The sequence below is a fragment of the Tribolium madens genome, unplaced genomic scaffold, assembly GCF_015345945.1.
Source record: "Tribolium madens isolate multiple individuals breed KSU strain unplaced genomic scaffold, Tmad_KSU_1.1 Scaffold_20;HRSCAF=117;Tcas5.2_LG4, whole genome shotgun sequence".
NCBI lineage: Eukaryota > Metazoa > Arthropoda > Insecta > Coleoptera > Tenebrionidae > Tribolium > Tribolium madens.
In genome coordinates this window covers 10297180-10324685 of record NW_025400985.1, presented here as the reverse complement: position 1 = coordinate 10324685, position 27506 = coordinate 10297180, and the positions used below count along the sequence as shown (strand labels likewise).

The window sequence follows — 27506 nt, the reverse complement described above, 5'->3', positions numbered from 1 at the left end:
AAATTTTATTCTTGATAAAACATCAGATATTTATAGTACTTTATCATTCATCAATTTGTTTTTACAAAAAAAAAAAAAATAGTTTAAGCAAAAACGTTTAATTCCATACTTTTTATTCACCTGGTATAATACAGACCTTATTTTGCCCATATTAGTAAATGTACTATATGATCAAAATAATTTTGTGGTTGACTGATACAAATCGTGGCTTGATCCAAACTTGGCCAGTTTGTAAAAATTGGAACCAATAGGGAAAGTGTTAAAAAGCTTAAACGAATCCTGAGATAAAATTGTATAACACACGAAAACAAGTCTTGTGACTCCTTTTCAATAAGTCATATTTAGATAAGAGTGTGTTTGCTTCAATTTTTGCTGAATTTAATTATTTATATAAATTATATTATAAATATTACTCGGATTATTTTCAAGTCAAAATGATAAAATTTCGAGGTCATATTCATTAGCTAGGTATGCTTTTGGAAACCGCAAATTTTTTGCACTAGGCTGATCACGAGCTTCAGATTGGTAAATATTTTTGTTATTTCACCTAAGTTATAAAACATTTACAATCTTGGAGCGGGTCCAAGGGTTGGTTGAAGATATTAATACATTAATTTATGTTAAGAATTGGAAATGCCCTTTGCTGAAAATTGTGTAATTTCACCTTTCAAAGGCTATCGCGATTTCGATTAAACTGATCTTGGGAATATTTTTTTCAATAAGATTTATCGATGTTGTTCGTTTTTATTATTATAAACATAAAAAGTTTATCACGAATGAGCCTACCAAAAAAATGAAAACGCTTCCTTACATAATAAAACCTGAAGATAAAATTAGTTACGCAAGTGGCGTGAATACAAAGAATTAAAATGTAACCGTGCAAAATATTTTTATATTCCTTTTGCGTGAAGTTTAATAAGAAAAAATACTTGAACAAGTTTGTAAAAAATGTCGTGACATGGATACAAATCAGGGGAAATATATTGCTTTAAAAAAGTAAATTTTTGCCGTGAACTTTGCTACATAGTGGTATAATTACGCAAAAGTATGAATTACAACCGTTTGCCATGCCACGGATTGAGACGAAGCAATTAACCAAAGAAAAATTATTTCCACATTTGCAAAACACCAATTTAATAATTATTTTCAGGGCTAATTTTAAACTTATGGAAATGAAATGAACAAACTTTCAAAAATGTCAACATGAAATCGTCCAAATGCAAAAGTTTAATTATCTTTATTGCACATTAGCTGAAGTCTGTTTTGTAATTACTTTTATGTCAGCTCGAGCTCCTGGGATTAGAAAAGTGATGATTCTACAGTAAAACCTCTCCTTATGGCCACGTTTCTCCTCTCGGTAACATCTAAGGAGTTCATTTTTTCATTACTTTAATGAATTTTTAATTTAGGTTTAAATGAAAACAAAAGTTTTAATTATCTCATAATGACTATGAGTTGGTTTATTTCGCAATGATACATGTATATATTTACAAACATGAGATCTTATTTGCTATAAAACTTCTTACTTGTAACTAACATCCGTAAAAAGCAATTTGTTATCAAAATAACTACGATATTTTAATTGCACTTATGTAATAGTCGTAACAATAGATTTGTTCCTAAATTAGTCTAAATGCAGTCATTTTTATAAAACCATTAAAATTTAAAGTACAAAAACAATAAATTACAATTACTTCAGGACGTCTTAAGCTAAAACGAACACATGATCGATATTCTTAACAGATGATATTTTCTGTTCCTAGTATCACAATATAATCACTTACATGATTAGAGCACAATTTAAAATCAGTTCAAACACTTTTATCACAATTACATTGCTGTTTCTAACGGTTGACTTTTACTTCTATTATATTCGGTGATTGGATGGTTCAACTGGGGACTACCACTAGGCGGAGTATAGTCAAAATTAGTCTCTAATAACACTTCACTTTTGGCCCGCACTTTCGGCCTTGGGTGAGGCTCATCAAAGTCAGTTTCTAGTATATTCGCAGAATATGGCCGGTCATCGGGGGGCCCAGCTAGCCCAACAGTATTGTAATCGGGTGAATACTGCAGACTGTCAAGTTTTTCGGAATATGTAGGCGACTGGACTTCTGTAGGGACCGGATCGGGTGGAGGAGGTGGCGTGTGAGGGAATTTACTTTTCAATTCGTTCAACAAATTCGCATTAGGCCTCTCCCGACTGTATATTGGGTCATAACTCCGGTTTTTGTTATAATCATCAATTCCCTTTTTCAAATCAAGAGTTGAGTCCGACTTTCCCGAAGTATGACTCAAGGGTAGGGTATCATTAGTGTAGTATTCACTCGGCGGGTAGGAAACACTGTTTCCCCCCGCGTTGTCTTGTATAATTGGGATATCATCGTTTGTACTGTCTTGGATGCTCTCGGCACGTGATTGGTAGTTTGAGTTGGTTGCAAAAGTTGAATTGTCTCGAAAACCCTCATTTTTGTAGGCTAGTTCGAAACCGTTCGGTCTGACGTATTGGGCATCAAACCGGTTTGGTGATTTGTGATATTCGATCGTGGGGCTATAAGCAAAAGCGGAAGGGTTAGGATTATGAGCCTCATATACGTCATACGATTGGTTATCGTCGAGGGATGAGGTATAGGTGGATTTTTCCATACTGTCGAGTGATCCATTCGTGATCATTTTCTTATATTCGGGGTTTTTCGTTAAAGTGTCAGTTGAACGTGAACTCTGCAAAAATAAATTGTTACAAATTCGTTTTAATTATTTCTTTGATTAATTACAAGTTGAGCAACTTTTCGCCTATAACTAGCATCCGAGAAACTTCCAGGTGCCAACCCTACGGATCTCAAAGAATGCAAACTCTGTCTTATACTGTTCCGCCTTTCCAGCCTTTGAGTTTGCCGATATTTCGATTTACTCCACCAGAAAACACCAACAATGGCCATCAAAAGTAAGGCCAAAGCAAGACTCGAGAGGACGGCTATTGTGACAACATCGTCAGTCAACGGCAGGATATTTATCGAAACTTTGGGATCTGTAAAAATCACAATCACAAAATTGCAACACCTTGAAAACTGCAAATACCTATTTCACAAATAAAAGGATTCCTTTGATCACAGTTATCAACTTCAACTCTCTGATACGCAAACATGGTGCACTCGTTGATTTTGTCAATATGCTGCACCCAAACCCTATCGTTATACAAAAACCACTGTTGTTGTGATCTTAAAAATTCATACAAATCGATATAATTCAAATTCCCTAACAAATACGGCATTGTTGCGTTATCGGCCTACAATTGAACAATTTAGTATCGTGTTGTGCTCTTCATTCATTATTAATACCTGACAGAAGGCTCGAGCTTCGTAAAAAGTCATTGGAGCACCAATATAGATATAGCAAGTCCCTCCGACTAGATCCCATCCCGGGGGGCATTTTTTATTGAGCAAAACTGATTTATTGTTCATGTGATACGGCTCGTAGATGACTTCAAGGAGTCGAGGATCGTCACTTTGGTCCTTGATGCGACCTCGGACACCCAGAGAGTTGTTAAGGCCCCAGTAGTTATAAGCGGCGTCGATTTTTGTGTTCCACAGTTGTAAAGTGCTAAACACAAAAACTGTATTACATAAAGCATAACAAGGAATGCGACAAAAAGCATGCAATTACGAAAAATTGATCTTATTGCTGCAAACACAAATTACAAGCGTGCGAAAAAAATTTTGATGGCCTTTTAAAAGACCGATTTGCATATTTTTGCACACTACAACTACAACATTCAACTACGATATTTCTTACCTGTTGAATTCAAATCTGCATGCACCATGCAACATAAAACAATAAAAAATATGTTAGTTTACGCCCTTAAATCATAATACAGGTACTAAACTATAAAAACTATTTTTGTCTAAATAAAACTGAGTTTTATATAAAAAGCCATATTTTTATGTGCTTCGAATATAATAATTATTTTTCAAAAAAATGTTAGTTACATTTTCTAAGCTACAGAAAAGCACCACCGAATTTTAGACAATTGTCAAAAATAAAAGATTTTTGTTGTTTTCGTTTTTCGCCAGGTTTTTCCTATAGTTTAAGCCCAAAGACGAAACAAAACAAATTGTGCCTCAAACTATCAAAATTTCATAAAAACATGTTTATTGAAGAATTAAATAAGGAAAAAAGGTAAGCAAAACATGAGTAAATATTTGGAGAAAATCGAAAACAATTAACTCGTGACTTTTTCTTTGGTTTTAACTACGACCCAAATTTCCCAAAATTGTGGAGTTAAGACAATCTTATTTTATTTCTTTAAATCAGAGCTAAACATAAATATATTATAATTATTATCGAGCCACACTGTTTTAAGAGTGTGACAAGAATCTTTTTCTGATAAGTAAAACTTTTTATTGGTACATATGCTAAACTAAGTAATTAACTTAAAAAAAATCTCAATTTTTCTACCAATTAAATTATTATAAATTTAGATCACGCTTAAAATATATTCAAAAACATGTTTTGATGTATTTGTTCCCTAAATTCATTATTGTTTATTCTACTTCAGCATTTCTACTGTTTTAATAATAACTATAAAGCGATGGTGCGTTTCGTTACGTGTTTATGATTTTTCCATACTCACACCCCAAATGTCTTTTTTCTGACATTAATGAACGTGAGCAGGAAAAGGCCTAGCTAGACTACAATAAATTTCCCATAATTTGACCTTTACTTCGTTCTCTAATAAACAAAGGTACATAAATTCTACTTACAGAGATCTGTTTACTGTTATCATTTCATAATCATTATCTGGGTTAAAGAAGATATTATCCACGTAATGTTGACCTGCAGTTCCTGCGACAATAGTCGATCTGCTATCACGATGAATAGCATAATTACTAAAAAGTGACAAAATTATTTAAAATTTTAAATAAATTCGCTCAATACTCACTGATAAAACCCGTTATGAGACGTCGTTTGGTAAATCGGAAGTCTCACTTTATCAAACCCTGACACTTCCAAGTTTTGCAAGCCAATATTTCTCTTCATGTAATTTAGAGTGAAGTTGGAAACGACTTGTTTTAAAACGATATTATTGTAATATTGGGCTTTGTTTCTCGTGAAGTAATTCCGGTAAATGATGACTTCTTGATACGGTGAAGACTGTCGTCCCTCCACGTACAAAACCGGCAAATTGCTATTATTTACAAATAAATTATTGTGGATGTATCCTTTGAGAGACGTCGCTGAACCACGCGAATCCGCCTTGATTGATAAACCGCCTTGATTGCCTTCAACCAAATTGTTCTGGAATGCAAGTTAGTTATTGATTTTTCCCCAAACTGGCGTGCATTTCGCTTACTCTGAAGAAAATTGTTTGAGTGTTTTGGATATCGATCTCGACGGCTGCATTGCAAGTCGTGAAATTGCCGTAGAGCTTCTCGCAATTGTATCTAAACTGGTTCTTGTCAATAGTCACAATAGGGTTGACTTCGCCGGCTGACATGTACAGCATTGCTCCTTCTCGATTGTTATTTACAACGGAATAAGATATGTTGTGTTGCACGTCTCGATCTGGAAAAGTAATAAAAAATAAAATTTTATTCAACGGTTGTTATTGAGACTTACTGAAACCGATTGCTGATATTGGAAGAGTGACAACTTCGGCGATAAAGCCGTGATTGGATGAGGCTCCATTCGCGAAAAGTTTTATACTCAGACTTGGCAATTTAGTCCTGACCAGTCTTTTTTCATTATGGGAACTCATCGTAATTCGTTCAATGAGTTTCGAAGTGACGTTGAAGATGTCTCCGTCGTACAATGAGATAAAATCGGGGATTCCGTACTTTTGAGTCGAGTTAAACAAGTTGAATTGTAATAATCTGAATCCGAGAGGTTTGATATTGTAGGCACTCTTGAAAATTTTGATACAGTTGACTGGATGATTGTCATATTTGAAGTAGAGAAGGATTCTCTCCTGAATTTCAATTTCCTTATGTGTGTCACACATATCGACCAAACTGAACAAATTGTAAGGAATATTCAGACTTTTCAAAGGCGTAAAACTCGATTCTTGCGATTCGCGTCCTTCTCCAGTCAACGATAACGTATTTATTCCCACTCCTAAAGAATCCTCAACTGTATTATACAACAAATTCATTGTATTCGACGGCGAAATCAAGTTAATTCCATGCGAAGCACTCTTCTGAACCCGGACGAAATTTATTTTGGGACTTTTAATAATGCTCTGAATCGCTGGCGACTTTTCATTATGCAATATCCCAGCTCCTATTATATTAACATACTCCATTACAGACTCTTGACTCTGCATCGTCGAGTGTGTTTTCACATCATGAATTCTATGAGCGTACAACTGCTGTTCGAATTCAGGATTAGCAAACCTAATCCCGCCCCAATATTCATATCTCGGCTCCAAATTCCTCTGGCCGCAATGTATGAAAACAAATTTCGAATTCCACTTGCATCTGTGACGATGCCCGAATTGTTGCCCATTCAATCTTATAGGACAATCCTCGTACTTTTTCTCCGTTCCTTTGCATTGGAGAGGCTCCGGCCATGTCCAAATGCGCGACAATGAATTACTGTGAAACTCGACTCTGATATCATGGTCGAAAAACACGTTCAATGGGTCGAAACCCAACTCGCGACACACGACTTGAGCATTCCTTTCGGTGAATCTCGTATCGCACATCGGGATCCACTGAAGAGTAGTTTTATTGAAATATTCAAGGAAACCTTCCCTCGGTGTGCTTTCTTCACCCTCGTAACAGCTTCGGCCTTTGCACAAACGGATGCTTTCGCCCCCGATGAGATTCTCGATTTGACGTTTCTCGCGAACTATTGGACTATCAGTTGATTCCAAATGGCCCGTTTTTGAAATAGGTCGCATGATAATCTCATTCCCTTCGTAACCACGGGCTTGCAAACTCCCCAAAACTAGAATACCCACATTTGGGGCAAATTCCAAAACCACTCCGGGGTCTATAGTGAGGGTCGCTTTCGGCATCACTGTAATATCAGACTGGACAATATACGGCATATTTCTCTCATTGTGTAAAATCAAGTCTCGGGTTATTCTCCCCCCAAGCCGGTTCAAATTGGGGGATGTGTCACTAATGTAACCAGCAGAATAAGACGAACCAAAATCATCGTTGACTAAATAGGGCTTAAACTTGGCAATAGCATAGTTGTTCCAGTCGTCAAAGTCAAAAATTTTCTCTTTGATTGCAAGCTCGTCATTCGTGCCCCACCAGTTCTCACGCACGTCCACGTAATTATCGATTTTGGCAGTTTTGATCCCCGCAATTAGCTGATAATCGAGGTGATTCTCCGAAAACAGATTCCTAAAAATTTTCACTTTTTGAATCCCCTTGAAAGCGACGACAGAAGTCGGGTCTTTCTTCAATTGCAAAATGCCGAAACTCCGCCCCGAAAAGGCGAATTTATTGTGTCTTAGTTCATTGAAGGTAAATCGGGCCGGCACTTCCCCGATTATTTCCGATTGGCTGTTTGAAACAAATTCAACAATGAATTTGCCATTGTTCGTATTGAATTTATTGCGACTTATCAGCAATTTCTTCTCCATCCCGCCGATAGTGATCAAGCCACTGGCGCAATTATTATCACTAAACACATTCCGGGTTATATTGACGACAGCGAAATGGCCGTCAATGTTAAATTTAAAATTTCTATTGTGCATCCAAGTGTTGTTGTCCATGTACACAGAATGAGTGAAATTTTCATTGTACTGCCAAACATATGGTAGGTTGATATCGAATCCTCCAGCTCGGTTTCTTTCGATGGTATCGTCTTGCAAAATATAATGGAAAATGTTGTTTGAAGACCGCATATCGCGCGAGAAGTGATAAAAACCTTTCCCATTGTCCGTAATCAACGAGTTATTTATCATTATAATAACCTCGGAAATGTTACTTTTATGCAAGTCCCAGTGTGGTGAATGGACAAAAATGGCTTCATTCTGGTTATGAGAAATCTCACAATTCACTAATTGGAAACTTTCATTGGCTTTCCTCAAAAAGTGGTCTCCCAGTTCGTTCAAGTATCTATTGTAGTAAGAAGCGTGGATTCCAAATTGGTTACTCCTGATTTTCGAGTTTGTCAGTCTTAAAGTCGGGATTGGGCCTTTGATAATCCGGTTGCGGATATTTTGAACTGGGGCTCTGATCGTACTGATGACCAGAACAGTACCACCGATCGCATAGCTTCTACTATTGTACTCCAAAATAATTCCGTAACTACTTGAAGTTGTGGGAAATACGGTAAGGTCGCGTTTAAGCACCCAATAAATAGCGTTTTTGTTGTAAGAGAGTGCGTCTTGAATGACTACACTTTCGGTACTACGATTCTCTATGGGGTTCAACAGTTGGATTCCAATAACCCACCCTGGGTCACTTCTAAACCGGTAAACCCTCGAAATACTCTCACCAATTACTTTAGACGTGACCAGGTATTTAGTTTCCCCCCGATCGACTTGAATAGTATTCACATCTAACATTTCAGGGATCATCAAAGGTTTATACCGAACGTTATCATCACTTGTTAAAAACCAACCAGCAAATTCTCGTTGTTGCAACCCGGTCAGAACAGGATTATGCTTAATACCGAAATAATTATTCTCAATTAGACTCCCAAATATGTTGAAACCCAATTGTTTAAAACTAATTCCGGCCCCTTTGTTGTTCAAAAATTCCGAATTCTTGATAATGTTGATGGTATCATCGGTGTATATATCGGTATAAAGAACCCCCATGCCGTGGTAGAAATTGTTGGAAACTCGGATATTTTCAAAGTTTTGTCTTGCAAAATCGATCTGGAGGGCCGGCTTGAACGTCCTAGTGGCATAATCTAAAAGTCCGGCCATCTCTATTGTGATGTACTGGATGTTGCTTCTTTCGGCCAAAGCTCCAAATCTGACCCCCGCCCAAGAGGATTTGTAACATCTAATCCCCACATCGTTCTCATGAGTGCACGAATTTTCGAAATTTCCCTTTGTTTCAGCCTTACATTTCGTTATGTCCAAATCAAAATCGTCACACTGGACGTTTGATAAAATTACGTCTTCACTCATGCCAGCTGATGGTGTTTCGCTAGGTTTCAAAAACCAGTCTTCTGGGTTTAAAACATAACCCAATTGTTGGCACACTAAAGCAGCGTTTTTCATAGTCCACCCGTAGTTGCAAACAGTGCCCCACTCATTGTCGATTTTGATCTGGAGGCGACCTTCAGTTTCTGTGGCTCCTCCAAGAAGTCGGATGGGGACCCTGGGCTCGACTTGTACGACTTCAGTCTCAACTTCGTATTTTTCCGTTTCAATTTCGTAAGTTTCGTTATCGGGAGAATGCGAAATTTCCTCTTTGAGGGTGAATTTAATGCTGTCAGGTCTGATCCCTCTTGCTTCTAATTTCCCTCCAACCATCATTCCGACTGAAGGAGGAAACCGGAGTGTAACTCCTGGTTCGATTGTTAGCTTACCCCCCGGCCGAATATTTATGTCTTTCTCTACAACGTATTCACCCGGAGTCAGAGTTTCCTCACCCTCAACCTCACCACCGACTGAATTAGGAGTCACAAATTTCGGAATATAGTACTGGTATTGGTTGATTCGGTTGGTTAAAGGGTTAGTATTGTGCAAAAGAAAGGGAGTAAATTCGATTTTAGCTAAATTGTATCTGTCAAGACGGTGAAAAAGTCGCGGTAAAATCTCTTCATCGTGTCCAAATCCGAGCCAATTAAAGGTGCAATTAAGTGACTTGCTTTGGTCTTCAAGGTGGCTACCAATTTCGTATTTTGAGTGTGGATTTTCGATGATGTTTCGGAAAATATCAATATTGTCAGAACCCACAACAATGGGGGCTGCAACCCGACTCCGAGGATTCAAACTTGAAACTGATCCATCCTCAGGCTGGAACGGTTCCGAAATCCGGTTATTTTTCACGAAATTGCGGATAAACAACAAGTTTTGGTTTTCGGAATATGGGGATAAAGCCAAATTGGCCACAAAAAAGCCAGTGTTGTTGATGAAATAATTCTGGAACACTTCGATATTTGTTTTCAAAATGTTGAATTCTTCTAAAGGCTTGTTTTTGATTAAGAGAGCACCGAATAAGCCTTGTCTGAAGTGATTGTACTCGATTTTGGCCTCAAGGTTTAAGGCTGGTGTGATCCTCAAACCGATCCTGTTATTCCCGATAAATTCATTATGACCGATTTGAAGCCTCGTCGAGGTGTTACTATTCTTCCAACACGTCAGTACTTCAAGTGCGTCATTGGCACAGTTCCTGAAGTGATTCCCAGTGAAATTAAACAGGGATTCGCCACAGAAATTCCCGTGTAAAATCCCCGTGTCAAGATTTTTGTAAATCTCTGAATATTGCACAACTGTGGTTTGGTTCACTGTGATAAATTCAGTTTCTTTTGTATCATTGAGCCAGACCGCTAGACCATACCTGGAGTTTGAACTTATGGATGACCTGGATATGTTTCTGCTACCCCCAGTGTAAGTAATATTAATCCCATCACCCTCATTGAACGAAATCCGACTTTCGGTAACATTAACATCTCCAACACCACTTGTAACATGCAGTCCTGCTACATGTTGATTTTTCGAAACCGAAGACTTGTAAACGTGGACTTGTGACCGTAAATTATCAACGGCAATCCCTCGCCCCATATTTTCCGAAACATCCGAATTGCTAACATTCAAATCGTAACTTTTGCTATGACTTGAGAAAACTCTCATGAAAACAACAGTTTCGGTACTCGCAGCTGCTCGAAATTTGACAAAGAGGTGTCGCCCTGTACTTGTGATAGACTGAGGCCTTGTGTTGTTTCTTATCGGGAATGAAGTAAGTAACCGGTGATTCAAAGTGGAGCCATCGTAGACTTCGAAAGACGCACTATTATTCACGTTAGTGACAGCTCTAATAACTGATAAGGTAATGAGGTTGCTGTAACGAGTTGAAAAGACTTTGTCGCAGGATTTAATTTGGTTGTGAAAAATTGTTTGTTCGGCGAAAAGTTGCAACGGGAAGGTTTGACTTGAGACAATTGCGAGGTTACAGAAATCGTCGAAACCGTATCGGTCGATCCTCTCGTCGGGCCGTTCTTCCCCATGGACGTATCTCACCCCATCGCCGCCATTTTCGTTGATTGTGCACCCATCGATGTGGGTTAACATCTGACTGGAGTTGACGAAGATGCCATAACCGCGGTTACTTCTCAACGTGCAATTATTGACACTAAAAGGCCCCTCAGGACGGGTTATATTAATCCCATTGTAGGCCGAGTTAATAATTTCTAAATTGTCCATAACCGGAGGAGTCCCTTCAACTTCAACAGCACTTGACGCATTTTGATTACGCCCAGCCCCCGCGTATAAAATTTGGACGTATTGCAGCTTCGATAACGAGAGAGGAATATACAGAGTGTTTGATTGTGTCAAAACTTTCTTATACTTGGCATCCTCAAATCGGATGCCTCTCCAGAAAGGAAGAGTTTTATCGTGTCGTGGACTACATTGGATAGCCAAATCCGGGTGATAATCGCACACTCCGGCCCCCATTTGTCTCGAATTCCAGTCACAATCGAATAGAGAGCTTTCCGTTCCTGTGCATTTGGGTTCTTCGTAAAGAAGTCGCGGTTTTAGAGGCATTTGTCTATCGAACCAATTAAAAAACGATCCGCCCTGGAAACCGAGTTGTCTGCAAGCCGTTTCCATATCGGCACGCGTCCAACTGTTCTTGGAAATTAATATCACGGTTTTTTGGTGGAAAAAAGTTACTTACTTCTTGGAATTGGTGCAAACGCTACGCCAACGGCCATTGTGACGCACTTGGACTCGGCCTGCCAAAATCGTTGGACCGTCAGAGAGCCGGATGTCGGGGAAATTAATATTCTTCGCAGAGGTTTCCTCTGCGGTCGTTATAACGATTCGCTCATTTTCGGTACCCTGGAATAAATTTTAAGCGATTGTAACACAAAAGCCGTCGGAACGGATACCAAGCAATAACGATCACACATTTTTTTTTAATTATAGAGAATTGAATAGAAAAAAATAGTATATTAAGCATCAAGAACGGTAAGGACATTCCATTATCGATGGAAGACAATTGTTTGGAGGAAGAGCGAAGCGACGACTCCAATTATTGTCTGAGATCGGTAAGTCCTTAACGTTAGTTTTTTAATAAAATATCTTTAAAATGTTCTAGTTTTGGCGTTCTAGAATAGAACATTTATGAATGCTTACCGACTTAGCAACAATAAACAAAAATCCTTACCGACGAGTTTGGTATAGTAACGAGTAAATAAAACTTACTGTCTTGAAAACAAACATAGTAAACAATCGAATAGAGTCTAATCGAAAAAAAAAAATTAAATGTTTTGTGTAAATTCTTTTAGGAAGTAGATACATTTTCAAAACAGATTAGGCGAACTAGGCGACATGATTTTCCTAACAAGTATAATTTTTGGTACACTTGGTTGCAAAAAAATTGGAACGTGTTAAACCATAAAAATGTCAGATTTTTATATTTATCCATAGTTTGAACATGGATAAAATGATTATCTTGATTTGCGTTTGATGCTCTCGGCATTTAAGTGAAGCATTGCAGAAAAAATTACTTCAATGCGACAGATGACAAATCGACAACTAAATTGACAAGGGCAAAACCTGTTTCACTCTAAAGAAAATTCAATTTTCCGTTTTTATTGCAACCAACTGTACCAAAACACGCCATTTCACTTATAATGCTATAAATAAAAAACCTCCAACACGTCACATTTTTAATTTAATTTAATTATTTAGTTTAAATAAATTTAAATTTCATCCTTTGCTACTTACTTGTAATCGCAAATCAATTTATTTTCCGTTTAAGTAAGTAAGAAAATGAAACCTCTATGCCCTATAAAGTAAGTGATGTGAAAATTAAAAAGTGTGCAAAAATTAAATAATTATGTAACTGTTTGAAATTCTTTTAAGAGTATAGTCCACAGATTTTTTGGCAATAATACGAGTAGAAATAAAAGTTATTCTACAGGATGCGCCAGAACTCGCGCTCCTGAGAAAAATTTCAAGCAAGATAAGATACCAAGAACATGGAAAAAATGTTTAAAAAATTCTCTGTCAAAAAATTTTGACATTTATTTCTTGACATTTGACATTTTTTATATCTATTTAATGATAGTGATGATTTTGTATATGTTTTATACAATTATTTAGTAAAGGGACAAAAATTTTGCCAATAAAAGCCACAAATAACATTGAACAGAGTTACAATTTAAGGTACAGCTTTCTTGTTTCCTCTTTTAATAGCCTATAGCAAAAAAAAACTTGGAAAATTATTTTTCCAACAGAAATAGAGTCAAAATGCAAACTTTAAACCCTCATAACTTCTGATAAAAAAAATTAACATTTTTTACATGTGCCTGGTACCTTACCTTATTTTTCCCTGGGGCGTGAGTTTTGGCGTACCCTGTATATTGCATAATGTTGCTAACTTAATACACACTATTGTTAGATAATTTTAAAACTGTTGCGTTTTTTGCTTTTTGACGAATTTCGTTTTTATTTTGCAACATCTACCAAATCTGAGAAGGAAAATAGTATAAAATAAAAAATAAAATAAAATAAAAGTAGTAAAAATGGTAGTTTCAAATAAATGAGTTTGAAAATGTATAATTAAAATAAAATATTAATAAGGCATTTTTCTCTGAGGCGCGAGTTCTGGCGCACTCAGAATAGTTGTCAAATAAATAAAACCGCCAAAATCAAGAGAAAAATTAACTTTTCTTTTCACTGAATCAGAATAATGAAGTTTTAATTACAGATTTGCTCGTTTCAGGTGAAGCAAAAAATGTTTCGCCTTTGCAGTTTTGGCGTAAAATGAAAGAGAAAAAATTTTCCTCTTGTAAACCCAATCCGAGGACACACTCTATATCATGAATATGAGTGATTACTTCAACTTACTTCTTTAAATATGAAAACAAAAATAACAAAAAAACCTTACGTGATGGAGAATTTTGGTGATCATTTTTAGATTTTCTGAACAAAATTACATAGTATACCAGTAATCTTATCAATGTTAGAAAAAAAAATGAAAAAATGTCGCCTAGTGTTATTAAAGGTAATATCTCTATTTTATGAAAACTTGGAATATTAAATTCAACCTACTTTTCTGCAATATGACCATTTTCAAGATCTACATTCCATATCCGTAATGCTACTTTAGTTTTCAGTTTCACCATTTTAGTTGGCAGTTCCTACAAAACTTAGTTGTCTTTTGAAAGCGATTTTTATTACAGTATTTATTGTTTCTCATCTTTTTTTTTCTTTCTTTTTTAATGTTAACAGATCATTAAACATTGGTTTAACTTTGAAACACAAGGTTTTGTTCAAACGTTTTATTCTTAGAACAGAAAAGGATCAACCAGTCTTGTGTCTAAGCAACTTCGACCTTAGCAATTGAAGGATGTTATTTTGCAAGAATGTACACTCGGCGCCTTTGCACTCATATTATTATTAACGAGTGTACACACACAAGGTTAAAATCAGCTTTTGAGTCATAACTCGTTGCGAAGGTGCGGTGAAAAAAGTCTTTAGCTAAGTGAAGAACTTTCTTGTGTCTTTGCCGAATAACTGATTATTTTCCACGCTTAGTTAATCCGGAAACAACGGTTGAAAAATCGTCGGGCTCTGTTTATTAGATCTTTGATGGAACAAAGCAGCAAAATATGTCTTGAATCTTGGAATGATGTTAGCGATGCATATTAAATGCTACGGTATACACTCAGGTCAATGGCACATCGTGCAGTCTCTTATCCAATCTCTTCAAGCTCCTGCGAGCAAACAAAGTCTTCACGTTCACCTTCCTTTGCTTAAAAACTACCAAGAAAAGTAGTACAAGAAGAACGAATCGCGATAACATCGCCGTAACTGTTCGCTGACGAGTTTAGCAGTAACAGAGTTTTAGCTTGTCATTCTTCGTGTCTGAACGTGGGACATTGCTACATTCAACGTTTAAAGAATATTGATGAGAGACGATGGCTCGAGATGCATTCAATTGTATGATCAATATAATAAACGGTGTGGCTTGATATTATAATTTCCATCCACCTTTTAAAAAGGTTAATCAACTTATTGACTTCACGTGGGTGGACGCCATGATACAGGAAGAAATTCTTTTATTGTTTTAATTATCTTTCATCCTCTCGCGAACAAATTAATTAATTAGCATTTTTCGCACGTTTTGGGTCACTTTTACAAGTAAATAATGGTTAGCTCATTATTGCAATAACTGACAAAAAAATATGGCTTAGTTAATCCATAAATTAGAGAATTAACAACCGAAGAATGTTATTCGTGGGCACGGACCATACATTAAATAACCCAAGCGGAAATTAGCAATAAACTTAATAGTGTTAATTTTAATTGCATCTATTGAGTTCTGAGGTTCGGGTCACGGAATTAAAAAAATTAACTCTTAGATTAAATTAGGTGAGATATAGTTAAACGCACAGTCGTACCGCGAAATTGTTTTATTTACTCTTATGAGACTCGGAAAGGATCCTTTAATTACTCCTCTTCTGGTCTATTGTTCAAAAATTATTTAATTTTCTGTAGGCGTATCAAGAACAAAATCAGTGATTCATACGATTAACTATTTGACGTAAAACGTTATAAAAAACTTTCTCTAAAATCTACTATCATTAAATAAACACAAATCAAGTGCTACCTAAATATTGATTATGGTATTTGAAAAATCCTATAGAAACATTTACCACCGGTGCTCTAAAAACATACAAAACCATGAGTTACGAACAATGCGTACGGTATTTACATTTTCTTATCACTTAACATGTGTTTCACACCTGATAATGTATCGTCCTGTAATTAATTACTCAAATTAGATATGTCGCACTTTTTTCAACGAAATTCCCTAGACTAGACTTCAGGTAAAAGACGAGGTCATTTGTGAGGTTTCAGCCATAAAAGTGTCTCTCTGTTAATGATTATAACCTGCCCACGTAAACAAGGCTTTTATCCTCTACCGGAAAAAGGAAATTCCGTCTACAATGATGCATCCTCACATCTATTTCCCATTAAATTTTATTCGGTTGATTAAATCAGATGCTGATGACAAATTCCTAACATGCCTGTGGCAGTATACTTTTCCTCATTTTGTTTAAAATGATTCATTTTATGTTGACGAATGAAATTTTTTACTAATGGGTTGTGATTGTTACTAAAATTATTGGAAATGGAACGGTTTTCTGGGACGTGGGGAATGAGTCAATCATTTATAAAATAAATGACTCATCAACGTTGGTTTAGTGAATGTTGTTGATAAAGAGCATCTTTGTTACCTAACCTGTTGTACATTTTATAGAACTAGTAGTATAGTAAAATTTTATGTTTGCATAATTTTTATTTAGTTACACTGTCGTGACAATTTTTATCCACAGGGAGAGCAAAATCAGTAAAAAAATAAGCAAAAAACAGCATAGAGATGTAATGTTTGAATAAAATTAATAGATTTTTTATTAAGATCGTCAGCATGTATTTATGTAACTATAGAGAGAATCCTTTGTTCTTGTTCTTATCTATTAATGAAGTGGAAATGCAACAAATTACTTTAGTTTATTACTGACATACAAGTAGACATCCGTATCATTTAAAAACATTTCTAACTAATAAACTTTTATAAATTAAGATTTCATTTTACGTTTAATACAATTCAAGAAATCAAGAAATACAAGAAAATAATTTTGTAACACGGCATTACTATTTAATTAATAAAGGCATTTATTATTATTATTATTATTATTATTATTACTTGTTGAAAAAAACAATTTTCCTATTAATTAGTTGTTTTTCTGACTACAAAGGTGAAACTCCAACAGCGGTTTAAACTCGGGTTTAAAAGGTTATTATTATAAGCACTTTAAAACAGTTTTATGTGCAGTTTTAGGTTTTTATGTGCAATAAATATTTTAAAAACCTCTTCTACCATTCAATCATCCAAATTCCAACAGGTAGATATTCTAATTTTGTATATGTATAGTCTCAATATTATACTCATAAATTTAAAAAGTAAAAAGGAATGTCTAGAAGAAAAAAGTAATGTAATTTTTCTATACAATGGCGTTTAAACCTTCATAATTTTTAATATTTATTTGGTCTGCTGATTATTACATTGCTTTTGGTTTGAGAAAATGTCCTTGTTTAATGAACCTCAAACTATATTAATCCGATTTTCCGCGCATTATTTGCTTAGCCCAGATTTGTAGGTCACAAACCTTGACGCAAGTAACAATGTCGGTAGAAATGATGAATATTCCTCCCTTGTGAATCAATAAATATTATGAAAACTCTTTCGTCCTGTTATTTTCACAGTGACTTTCCAAATTTGGTGAAGGGTCAAATTAGTTTCAAATCAGGTGGAAACCATAATAGAAACGAAAGTATTTGAGGTGAAAAATGTATTTTTTCCGGTCTTCTCTACTTTTTCCGGAGTTGAAATTTCTAAATTAAGAAAACTGGGCAAAATATCACAAAATTATATCTCTAACTTTTAATGCAAATCTCAATAGTTGTGTCAAAAGACAAAACCTACAATAATTGCAAACTCAGAAACTCACGTTGTCAACATTTCGAAATAAGTTCGTGATATCCTAGCCTAGTGTAGGTATTTAGACCAAGCAAAAAAATAATAAATTAATGAGTGGTATTTTATCATAATGTAAACATCATAATTGTCGCGAATCAATACTACAGGTGACAAACAAGTGCAAATAAAATATTTTTCAAATTTCATAAATAACTTCATATCGATGGAACTGATGGTACCACCAATTTTCTAATTTTTTGGAACAAGTTAAACAAACTTTGAAGCGATCATGGTCATGGGCTTATTTTTTGTGAATCATATCTCATATTTGGCTATTTCGCAAACCAGATACGTGGGTTAATTGCTACCTTATCACTAAATTACGTTTATCACTGATGTATCATTCTGCTCTGATAAGCCCTTTGTTGCTTAAACCTGACTAAATCTGAATAATAGAACTTTTGTTTGCTTTCATTCATATTTCAACATGTTACCTACTTATGATTTAAATCTTACGCTAACGTGAAAGCTTATTACTGCCATTAATTTTTTTGTATTAGCTAAGAATGTTATAACAACTATTGATAGAAAATAGGTATAAATCATATCCAGAAATACTCACCACAGCAGTCAAAACTCCTCGAACGGTAATTCCAACCTGAGGTTCAACGTTGATGGTAACTCCTGGTTCAATAATTAATTCAGCGTTTCTCTCAACGATGATGTCATTTCTTAACCAGTAGGGACTTTTAAATTTCGAAAAAACCAACTTATCGTTGACTATCGTACCACCAGGATGTTCAGTCCTACCACCCCTAGATCCTTCCGTACTCCCAAAAAACCCTTCCGTTTCTTGCAAAACGACTTCATTGACACAGATGGCAAAACCAAAGCACCAAAACAACGTCCTCAAAAAATTAAACATTGTTCCACAATTCACGCACACGCATCACGCACCGATTTCCAAAAATTTTCTGACCGTTAGAATCACTGTTTACACCCGATATAAACTTTAACTCACTTTCTTTTAACGTACTTATGTTGAAATCGCATTGCCAATGCGGATAATCGATTGATTTCTCGTACGGATCAAAGGCACTTGAACTTGTGACGTTTCGAATAAAAAATTCAAACTTCTTCAGTAAACACCCACGAACAAAGCGTTTAATTTTTGAGATGCGTTTTTTAACGAACGAGAGGGTCGGTAGGCGCGGTTTGACTTGTTTTTTACGTAAAGAATCTAGTCACGTGACCGCGGTGAACCCCCACTCACCTGTACAGGTAGAACAGGTGTGATTTTGCCTTGTTTTTCCGGCAGGGAGCGCTTTGGGACGATCCGTTGACCACACCAGATGGGTTCTGACTGTGCTGATGAGCTTTTCGTTGCATTCGAAGGAATACGTTAGATGTAATTACGCGTGGGTGTAATTAACGAGACAATTTACCTTACGACAGAGGTCTCCAGCGTAATTACCTCGTGAACATAAGGCGAGGTACTAGTAATAATTGTTTGTTTCTGTTATCGCTCTAGACTGGTAATTTTTCACAAATATTTGAACATCAATTTAAAAGTGATTAAGACGTTATTCTTAATCCCTGAATGAACATTACGGACCAATTGCTGCAAGAGGTTGCTGGCTTCATGTGCACGAGGCATGTCTAAAGAAAGAACTACAACACACAGGAAGAGGATATTTCGTCTTCAATAAATGAATAAAACAAAGTGTAATTATTGTTTTTTTAAATTTTTTTCATTGCAAATTAGGAAACATTTGTATTGTTAGACATTTTTTTATTTTCCTTTTAAATTCTAAACAAATATTTTGATAAATAAATAATTTTAGTTTGGTTTTATCATTGATTTATTGATAAAAAATTAATATTGTATTGTTGGTTGCTTATATTATGTACAAAGTGCGAATACCCGATGAACACTTTTTTTTAAATTACATAACCTCAAAATAAAAAGTTTTGTGATTTTTTCCCAAGGGATGAATTAAAGGCAAGAATTTAATGACAAAAAGTGCATTTTTAATAAAATGGAAGGTGCTGAGACCCCTCAAGTCATTGTGCTGTTTGATGGCTACTCGAAAACTGAAAAAAATTTCATGCTAGCTAATTGCTCTTGTACGTTAATAAAAGGGCCTCCACATGTAATAGTGGACACAATGACAGCTTGGGATTGTGAAAAACTAAGAAAAGCTTTGATTGCAAATGATTTAAGCTGTGAAGATATTGATTTTGTGATTTGTACTCATGGTCATTCTGACCATATTGGTTGTAATTATTTGTTTCCAAAGGCTGTTCACATTGTGGGTTTTTCCATTTCACAAGAAGATATATATTTCAATCATGATTTTAAATCGGGGAAGGAAAAAGTGATTAGTGATAAGGTAACAGTGATTCCTACTCCAGGACACACAATGCAGGATGTCTCTGTGATTGTTAAAACTTGTAACGGTGTCGTTGCTATTACTGGTGACTTGTTTGAAAAGGAAGAGGATTTACATGATGACAGCATTTGGAAATCTGCTGGGAGTGACAGCGAAGAGTTGCAAATGAAAAATAGGAAAAAAATACTTGAAATGGCTGATTTTATCGTGCCAGGACATGGGCCCATGTTTAAAGTTGATAAATAAACAAACTCTATTGTAAAGAACTAGTTTATTTACGATCAGAAATACAAAAGAAATAGTTTAAAGCTTATGAAAAACACTGAATTTAGGCACTGCACATATCACATGCGCCGGGATTTTGTAGCGAACATTGAAGAGCCGCATCCTCTTTCTCGGGTGATCCCTTCATCCCATCGCTTTTCTCCTGGACGCCGTTTTCTTGACGCACACTTACTTTGCTTCTGTTTCCGTTTTGAACAACACTTGTTGGATTGATTCTCAAATTAAACATCCCAGTTTTCAAACCTTTCTGCCAGCCATAGAAGTGCATAGAAGACATTATCCCGTAATTTGGTGTCCCAATGTGAATATTCATGGCTTGACTTTGGTCAATAAAAGCACCTCGATCGGCGGCCATTTCAATAATGACCTTTTGCGGAATCTCCCAGACCGTTTTATAAATATTTTTCAAGTCATCCGGAATGCCGGGAATGTCCTGAATTGATCCATTTTTCTCCGCGATCTCCTTTTTTAAGTCATCGTTCCAAAGGCCCCTCTCAGTCAAATCCCGCAAGAGGTGTTTGTTCACACCACGAAATTCCCGCGAATTTACTCGCCTCACATAGATATTAGATAAATAAGGTTCACTGGACCTGTTATTACCCAAAATTTGGGCGGTGGAAACAGTGGGCATGAGAGCGACAAGTAACGAATTCCTGACCCCATGTTTGGCAATTCTCTCCTTGAGGGCAGTCCAATCCCACATGTTTGTGGGCGTGACACCCCACATATCGTACTGCAAAATCCCTTTGCTCAAAGGACAGCCTTCGTAGGTTGAATAAGGCCCATCTTTTTCTGCTATTTCCGTACTGGCTTCAAGTGCGGCATAATACAAAGTTTCAAAGATTTGTACATTTAGTAACCGAGCCTCCTTACTGTCAAACGGCATACGCATGAGAATAAAAGTATCAGCCAAGCCTTGCACCCCAATTCCGATTGGTCGATGTTTCAAATTCGAAATTTGGGCTTCAGGGATTGGGTAGGAACTCACATCAATCGCTTTGTTGAGATTTCTGGTTAGTGTTTTGGTCACTTTTTTCAATTTTTCAAAATCGTACCCGTTTCGTTCGGGGTTCACAAACATGTTTAGTGCAATAGATGCCATAATACACACCGCGGTTTCCTCAGATGAGCTATATTGAATGACTTCAGTGCTCAAACTGCTGCTTTTGATTGTACCAACATTTTGTTGGTTACTCTTCCTGTTACAAGTGTCTTTATACAAAATATAAGGCGAGCCAGTTTCCATTTGAGACACACAAATCGCTCGCCAGAGATCCCGAGCCGGCATTTGTTTATTAAAACGCCCCTCACTTTCGTACTTTTCGTACAATTTCTCAAACTCTTCACCCCAACAATCGGGAAGACCTTGTGATTGGCGAGGACACATCAGTGACCACTTCTCGTCGTTTTTCACACGTTTCATGAACAAATCTGGCACCCACAGAGCATAATGTAAATCACGTGCCCGATATTCCTCTTTCCCGGTTGTCCTTTTCAAATTTAAGAAATCAAGGATGTCGGCATGCCACGGTTCGAGAAAAATCCCCTGATTTGAGGGCTGATTCTCATTTTGGGGGATTAACCAAGAGGCATTGTTGAAAACCCGTAACATAGGCACCAAACCATTCGAAACGCCGTTAGTCCCGGCGATTTCCGTTCCTTTGGCTCTAATATTTTGAATATTGACTGAAATGCGTCCAATGGTGTTTGAAGTTATAACACATTTGGTGATACAATCGTAAATCCCTTCAAGGCTGTCAGCGGGCATCGCGATTGAGTAGGTCGAGGGCAGATAAGGGTTAGGTGTGGCGGCTGATAACAGTGTGGCACTTGAATGAATGAAATATCCCTCAGACATGTAATTGTACGTTTCTATAATCGAGTCGATGTCCTCGCCGTGGATACCGACAGCTACACGCATTAACATGTGCTGGGGGCGCTCAACTGTCTTCCCATTTATTTTGAACAAGTAAGAACGTTCGAGTAGTTTGAATGCGAAATAATTATAGGAGAAATCTCGGTCGTAAACAATGCATGAATTTAAACGAGAGGCGTTTTTCATGATTATTGCGTAATGTTCGTCGGAGATTAATTGGGTTTTTCGTCCAGAACGGGTATCGATAGCGTGGTAAAGGTCGTTTACTACATCTGCCAAAAAATCATCACGTGATAGCACCAGAGAAAAAAAAATTGTTAATTGCAAAATTACTTCTACGTTTGCTTTGCGCCCAAATGGTTACTTTAAAATAGAGAATGAAAGAAAGTCCAACAAATGAGCCCCAAGTAGACGTGTTATTTTTTAAACTTACCACTGAAGTGCTTATTGGTCTGTTTTTGTAAATTGGAAACTGCAATTCTTGCTGCGAGGGTAGCATAATCAGGATGATCAATACCCATGACAATCGCTGTTTCGGCAGCCAAAGTGTCCAGCTCAACTGTGGTGACTCCTGGATATAAGCCACCAATTACTTTCAATGTAATCGAGACCTAAACATTTGTAATTAGTTGATAGTGTAAAAAGAGTAATTAAAAAACCTACAGGGTCTACAACATCCATATTTAAACCGTAACATAATTTTTGAATTCGTGAGGTGATCTTATCGAGGTGTACTTCTTCTTTTCGGCCGTCTGTAACAAAATTGAACGGTTTTTTACCATAACCTCAACTTCGACGTCGCTTGATATGACTTACCTCTTTTCAAGACGTAATTTTTTGCGTTTGCCATTGTGACTTAATAACAAAAAACGTAAAACACTTCTACAATTAAATCAAGCCCTTGCAACAAAAAAAAAAACACTCACAACACAAGAGGAGATTCTTTCGCGCCTAAAAATGTTACTAGGATTACTAGCGCCACCATCAACAATTGCCAACAATTCTCAGCTATAAAAACTAAATAAATTTAAGTGTCAGGGCTTTTTGTTGCCAGTACAGACTAATTAATAATAAGAAAAACACAAAACAACTACTAACAATTAAATAAAGTCTTTGAAACAAAAAAACGAATTTTATAGCACACTTTCTAACCTAAAAATATTTCTAGCGCCACCATAGGTACTACCAACAATTCTTATCTAAAAAAACTAAATAAATTCAAATGTGAGAGCGTTTTGTTGTACACATACTAATTATTAATAATAAAAAACATAAAACACTACTTACAATTAGGCCCCTGGGTATATACGACAGTTTGGGATAGTGAAAAACTAAGAAAAGAAAGAAAAAAAGATATTTATTCGAGACAGAACGACTAACATAAATTAGTTAAACCTGTGGTTAAACCTTACAATTACGAACATAACAAAGATTTTAAACTTAAGCACTACACATTTCACATGCTTCGGGATTTTTTAGTGAACAAACAAGAGCCGCCTCTTCCTCTGGTGTAATTTTTCTCTCCTTTTTAATGCCGGTATCTTTGGTCGCGATTAATTTGGTTTTGTCGACAGTAAATTGAATGGGATTAGCGGCCGGTTTCGTTCTCAAATAGTACATCCCGGTTTTGAGACCTTTCTCCCACCCGTAGAAATGCATTGATGACATGACCCCGTAATTGGGTGAGGCAATATGGATATTCATTGATTGACTCTGATCAACAAAAGCGCCTCGATCAGCTGCCATATCAATAATAACTTTTTGCGAAATTTCCCAGACTGTTTTGTAGATTTTTTTAAGGTCGTCAGGGATTCCCGGGATGTTTTGGATCGAGCCATAATTCGCGATTATTTGATTTTTCATTGTATCATTCCAGAGACCCCTGTCAGTTAAATCCTTCAAAAGGTGTTGATTGACGACTTGGAATTCTCCAGATAAAACCCGCCGGACATAAATATTTGAAGTGTAAGGTTCAGTAGATTCATTATTTCCTAAAATTTGGGCCGTGGAAGCGGTTGGCATAGGTGCCAAAAGCAGGGAGTTTCTGACTCCATACTTGGCAATTTTTTTCTTTAAAACACTCCAATCCCACAAATTAGTCGGAGTGACTCCCCACATATCGTACTGTAAAATCCCTTTGCTGACCGGTGACCCCGCATAAGACTCATAAGGACCACACTTTTCGGCCAATTCACAACTAGCCTCCAAAGCGCCGTAATAAAGCGTCTCAAAAATTTGTTGGTTTAAAGTTTTAGCTTCCTGGCTATCAAAAGGCATCCTCAGGAGAATAAATGCGTCAGCTAAACCTTGAACACCTATTCCCACTGGTCTGTGACGCAAATTCGACCTGCGGGCCTCTGGCAAAGGATAGTAATTCAAATCGATGACTTTATTCAAATTTTTTGCAACAACTTTAGTCACTTTTTTCAAATTTTCAAAATCATAGCCAGTTCTATCCGGTTTTACGAACATATTGACGGCAATTGAAGCCAAATTGCAGACAGCAATCTCGTCAGGTGAAGTATACTCAACAATTTCAGTACATAAATTACTACTCCTGATGGTACCCAAATTTTGCTGATTACTTTTCCTGTTGCAAGCATCTTTGTACAGCATGTAAGGGGTGCCAGTTTCGACTTGAGACACACAAATGGCACGCCATACGTCACGTGCCGGCAATTGTTTGACAAACCGACCCTCATTTTCGTATTTTTCATACAATTTTTCGAATTCTTCACCCCAGCAATCGGCAAGACCTGGTGACAGGTAAGGACACATCAATGACCATTTATCGTCATTTTTCACTCGCCTCATAAACAAATCGGGGGTCCACAAAGCGTAGAACAGTTCTCGTGCCCTTAACTCCTCCTTCCCTGTATTCTTTTTCAAATTCAAGAAATCCAAGATATCGGCGTGCCAAGGTTCAAGGTAAATAGCACAAGCCCCCGGTCTTTTGTTCCCCCCTTGGTCCACATAACGTGCAGAGTTGTTAAAAGTACGTAAAACGGGTACTATACCATTGGATACTCTAGGGGTACCAGCCACAGTGGTCCCAAATGCGGTACCTTTGGACCTCAAGTTATGAATACTGACACCTAAACCGCCGGCTGTTTTCGAAATCATCGCACATTGGGTTAAGCATCGCGCAATGCCGTCGGGGTTATCAGCCGGCAAAGTCACCAAAAAGCAGGAAGAGAGTTGTGGTTTGGGGGTTGCAGCAGAGAACAAAGTCGGGCTAGCGTGTGTGAAGTATTTTTCAGACATGTAATTGTACGTTTCTATAGCCGCGTCGATGTCTTCGCCGTGGATGCCCACAGCAACTCGCATCAGCATGTGCTGGGGGCGTTCCACAATTTTTCCGTTGATTTTTAATAAGTAGGAACGTTCAAGAGTTTTGAAACCAAAATAATTGTACGAAAAATCGCGGTCGTAGATTATGCAAGAGTTGATACGGTCGGCGTTTTTCATGATAATGGCGTGGTGTTCGTCGGAGATCATTTGGGTTTTTCGGCCAGTTTTGGTGCTCACGGCCTTGTGCAGGTCGTCGATTACATCTGTTAAAAAAAGAGCATTAATTAAGAAAAGCAAAAACATTACATATTTCTAAATCGCCATGTTTCTTGTATATTTTTTTAATTTTAATATGAAAACATTGTGGTCACATTTATGATTCTGAAAATGTATTATTAGTTGTTTCAAACACTTGATATAAGGCTATTAAAAAATACACTGCTCAACAATTGAAGTGAATATTAGAAAATACTCTTATTTTTTTTATTCAATGTTGTAGTTAATAGATCATTAATTTAATAAATAGATTTCTACTCATTCGCGGTCAAGATTAAGACGTGAAGAAAATTATCACTGAAAAACACCACTACAATTAAAAAATTTAAAAATGAATGAAAGGTAACAAAACAAAAAACCTGGAAGTTTTCGCAACATAGAACATCGACTTCAGTGAGCACTGGGATACCAAGCAACTCTCGAAATAGAAATGATATAAAAAAAGCAATCTTCCAACTTACCACTGAACTGCTTTTTGGTCTCTTTATGCAAATTAGAGACCGCAATTCGGGCAGCAAGAATTGCATAATCCGGGTGATTCGTAGTCATCATAGCCGCAGTTTCAGCAGCTAAAGTATCCAATTCCACTGTTGTAACACCGGGGTATAATCCATTAATGACTTTCAACGTAATTGAGACCTGGAATTATTAAATTTAGCAAATACTTTTTTACTGCAAACATGGATTACAGGATCGACAAATTCCATATTTAAGCCGTAGCATAATTTTTGAATCCGGGATGTGATTTTATCGAGGTGAACTTCCTCTTTTCGTCCATCTAATAACAAAAATCCAGAAATTTTATTTTATAACCTTAAAACCCCTGGCGAAACTTACCTCTCTTGCGAACGTAATTTTTTGTTGGAGTATTAACCATTTTGATTTTTGGTTTGGGAATGCAATTAAAACGAATTAAAAAACGGTTAAAAGTAAAATATCACGAACTAATGTAAACCCTGAGTGCTTTTCCCGCTCAAACAAAAATTATGGCGGTAAGAAACACTCAAACTAAAGAAGAGTTCTTTATTGCCGGCAAACAGCCGGCAAATGTTAACATGTGGAAGATGTGGAAGTTCTCTGCAGGAGGGCGCCGTGCATCTTTCTCACGACTCAAAATTTTCAGTAAATTTCAGATTTTTTTTAAACTAAATTATTTGTAAGTAAGTTATATTACATATTATTTTCACAAAAATATGTTTATATTTTTGTTGTAACATTTTGAAATAACAACAAGAGTGGATTCAGAGGCTAAAGCATCAGAAAGTCAAAAAATAAAAAATATTATATTATATTATTTTGTATACAGTTTTCTCTAATTTCATAAAATCGAGATATGTTTTTCTTATGTATTCATTACAGTTTAGTAACAAAAAATTTAATAATTTACTAATTATTATTAAAAAAAAGTACAGACTAATTGAGACTTGTTATAACAAGTTTCAAAAGTGTTCAACGCATATATGTACCAGGGGCTTGGATATAGAAAATTAATATGGGAAATTAGTTTTTATTTTTTTCCGGTTGCAGGAGAAACAAAAATCAAAATTGATTGATGGAGCTTGTAGTGCTCGAAAAGGGCTATTTTTTATTCTTTTATTTTATTTTTATCGATTCACCAATTAACTCCAATTGGGCGAAAACGTGCCCCAAAAATCAAAATTTTGAATTTGCGGGGTTAGAGTTACTAAGAAACGAACTGTCTCTATTGGCAAAAATGGCTTGATAGTTCGTTTCTTAGTAATGCTAACCCAG

The 27506-nt window shown here is 36.4% G+C and overlaps 4 protein-coding genes across 6 annotated transcripts; 1 reads left to right on the top strand and 3 right to left on the bottom strand.

The window, feature by feature from the left end:
• Window positions 1-1428: 1428 nt before the first annotated feature.
• LOC123005743 (protein bark beetle) lies at window positions 1429-19421 on the bottom strand. 3 transcript variants are annotated; one of them, XM_044399672.1, is made up of 12 exons: window positions 18256-19421; window positions 11814-11977; window positions 5617-11762; window positions 5351-5562; window positions 4940-5295; window positions 4761-4886; window positions 3793-3807; window positions 3339-3600; window positions 3079-3286; window positions 2775-3028; window positions 2603-2721; window positions 1429-2551 (listed from the first exon to the last, which is right to left on the bottom strand). In XM_044399672.1, the coding sequence occupies exons 1-12, from the start codon at window positions 18556-18558 to the stop codon at window positions 1831-1833; spliced, it is 8886 nt and encodes a 2961-aa protein (XP_044255607.1). In that variant the 5' UTR covers window positions 18559-19421; the 3' UTR covers window positions 1429-1830. The 3 variants fall into 3 exon arrangements, with proteins under 3 accessions (XP_044255607.1, XP_044255605.1, XP_044255606.1); XM_044399670.1 differs by having other exon boundaries at window positions 1429-2721; XM_044399671.1 differs by lacking the exon at window positions 3793-3807 and having other exon boundaries at window positions 1429-2721.
• LOC123005745 (metallo-beta-lactamase domain-containing protein 1) lies at window positions 18929-20289 on the top strand. The gene has a single exon (XM_044399674.1). The coding sequence runs from the start codon at window positions 19673-19675 to the stop codon at window positions 20270-20272; it is 600 nt and encodes a 199-aa protein (XP_044255609.1). The 5' UTR covers window positions 18929-19672; the 3' UTR covers window positions 20273-20289.
• Window positions 20283-23357, bottom strand: LOC123005744 (ribonucleoside-diphosphate reductase large subunit-like). Its single transcript, XM_044399673.1, has 4 exons — window positions 23004-23357; window positions 22851-22939; window positions 22621-22798; window positions 20283-22459 (listed from the first exon to the last, which is right to left on the bottom strand). Exons 1-4 carry the CDS (start codon window positions 23035-23037, stop codon window positions 20355-20357), a joined length of 2406 nt encoding a protein of 801 aa, XP_044255608.1. The 5' UTR covers window positions 23038-23357; the 3' UTR covers window positions 20283-20354.
• Window positions 23358-23524: 167 nt separating this feature from the next.
• Window positions 23525-26749, bottom strand: LOC123005977 (ribonucleoside-diphosphate reductase large subunit-like). The gene is made up of 4 exons (XM_044400088.1): window positions 26592-26749; window positions 26444-26532; window positions 26216-26393; window positions 23525-25741 (listed from the first exon to the last, which is right to left on the bottom strand). Exons 1-4 carry the CDS (start codon window positions 26629-26631, stop codon window positions 23628-23630), a joined length of 2421 nt encoding a protein of 806 aa, XP_044256023.1. The 5' UTR covers window positions 26632-26749; the 3' UTR covers window positions 23525-23627.
• Between the last annotated feature and the right edge of the window lie 757 nt (window positions 26750-27506).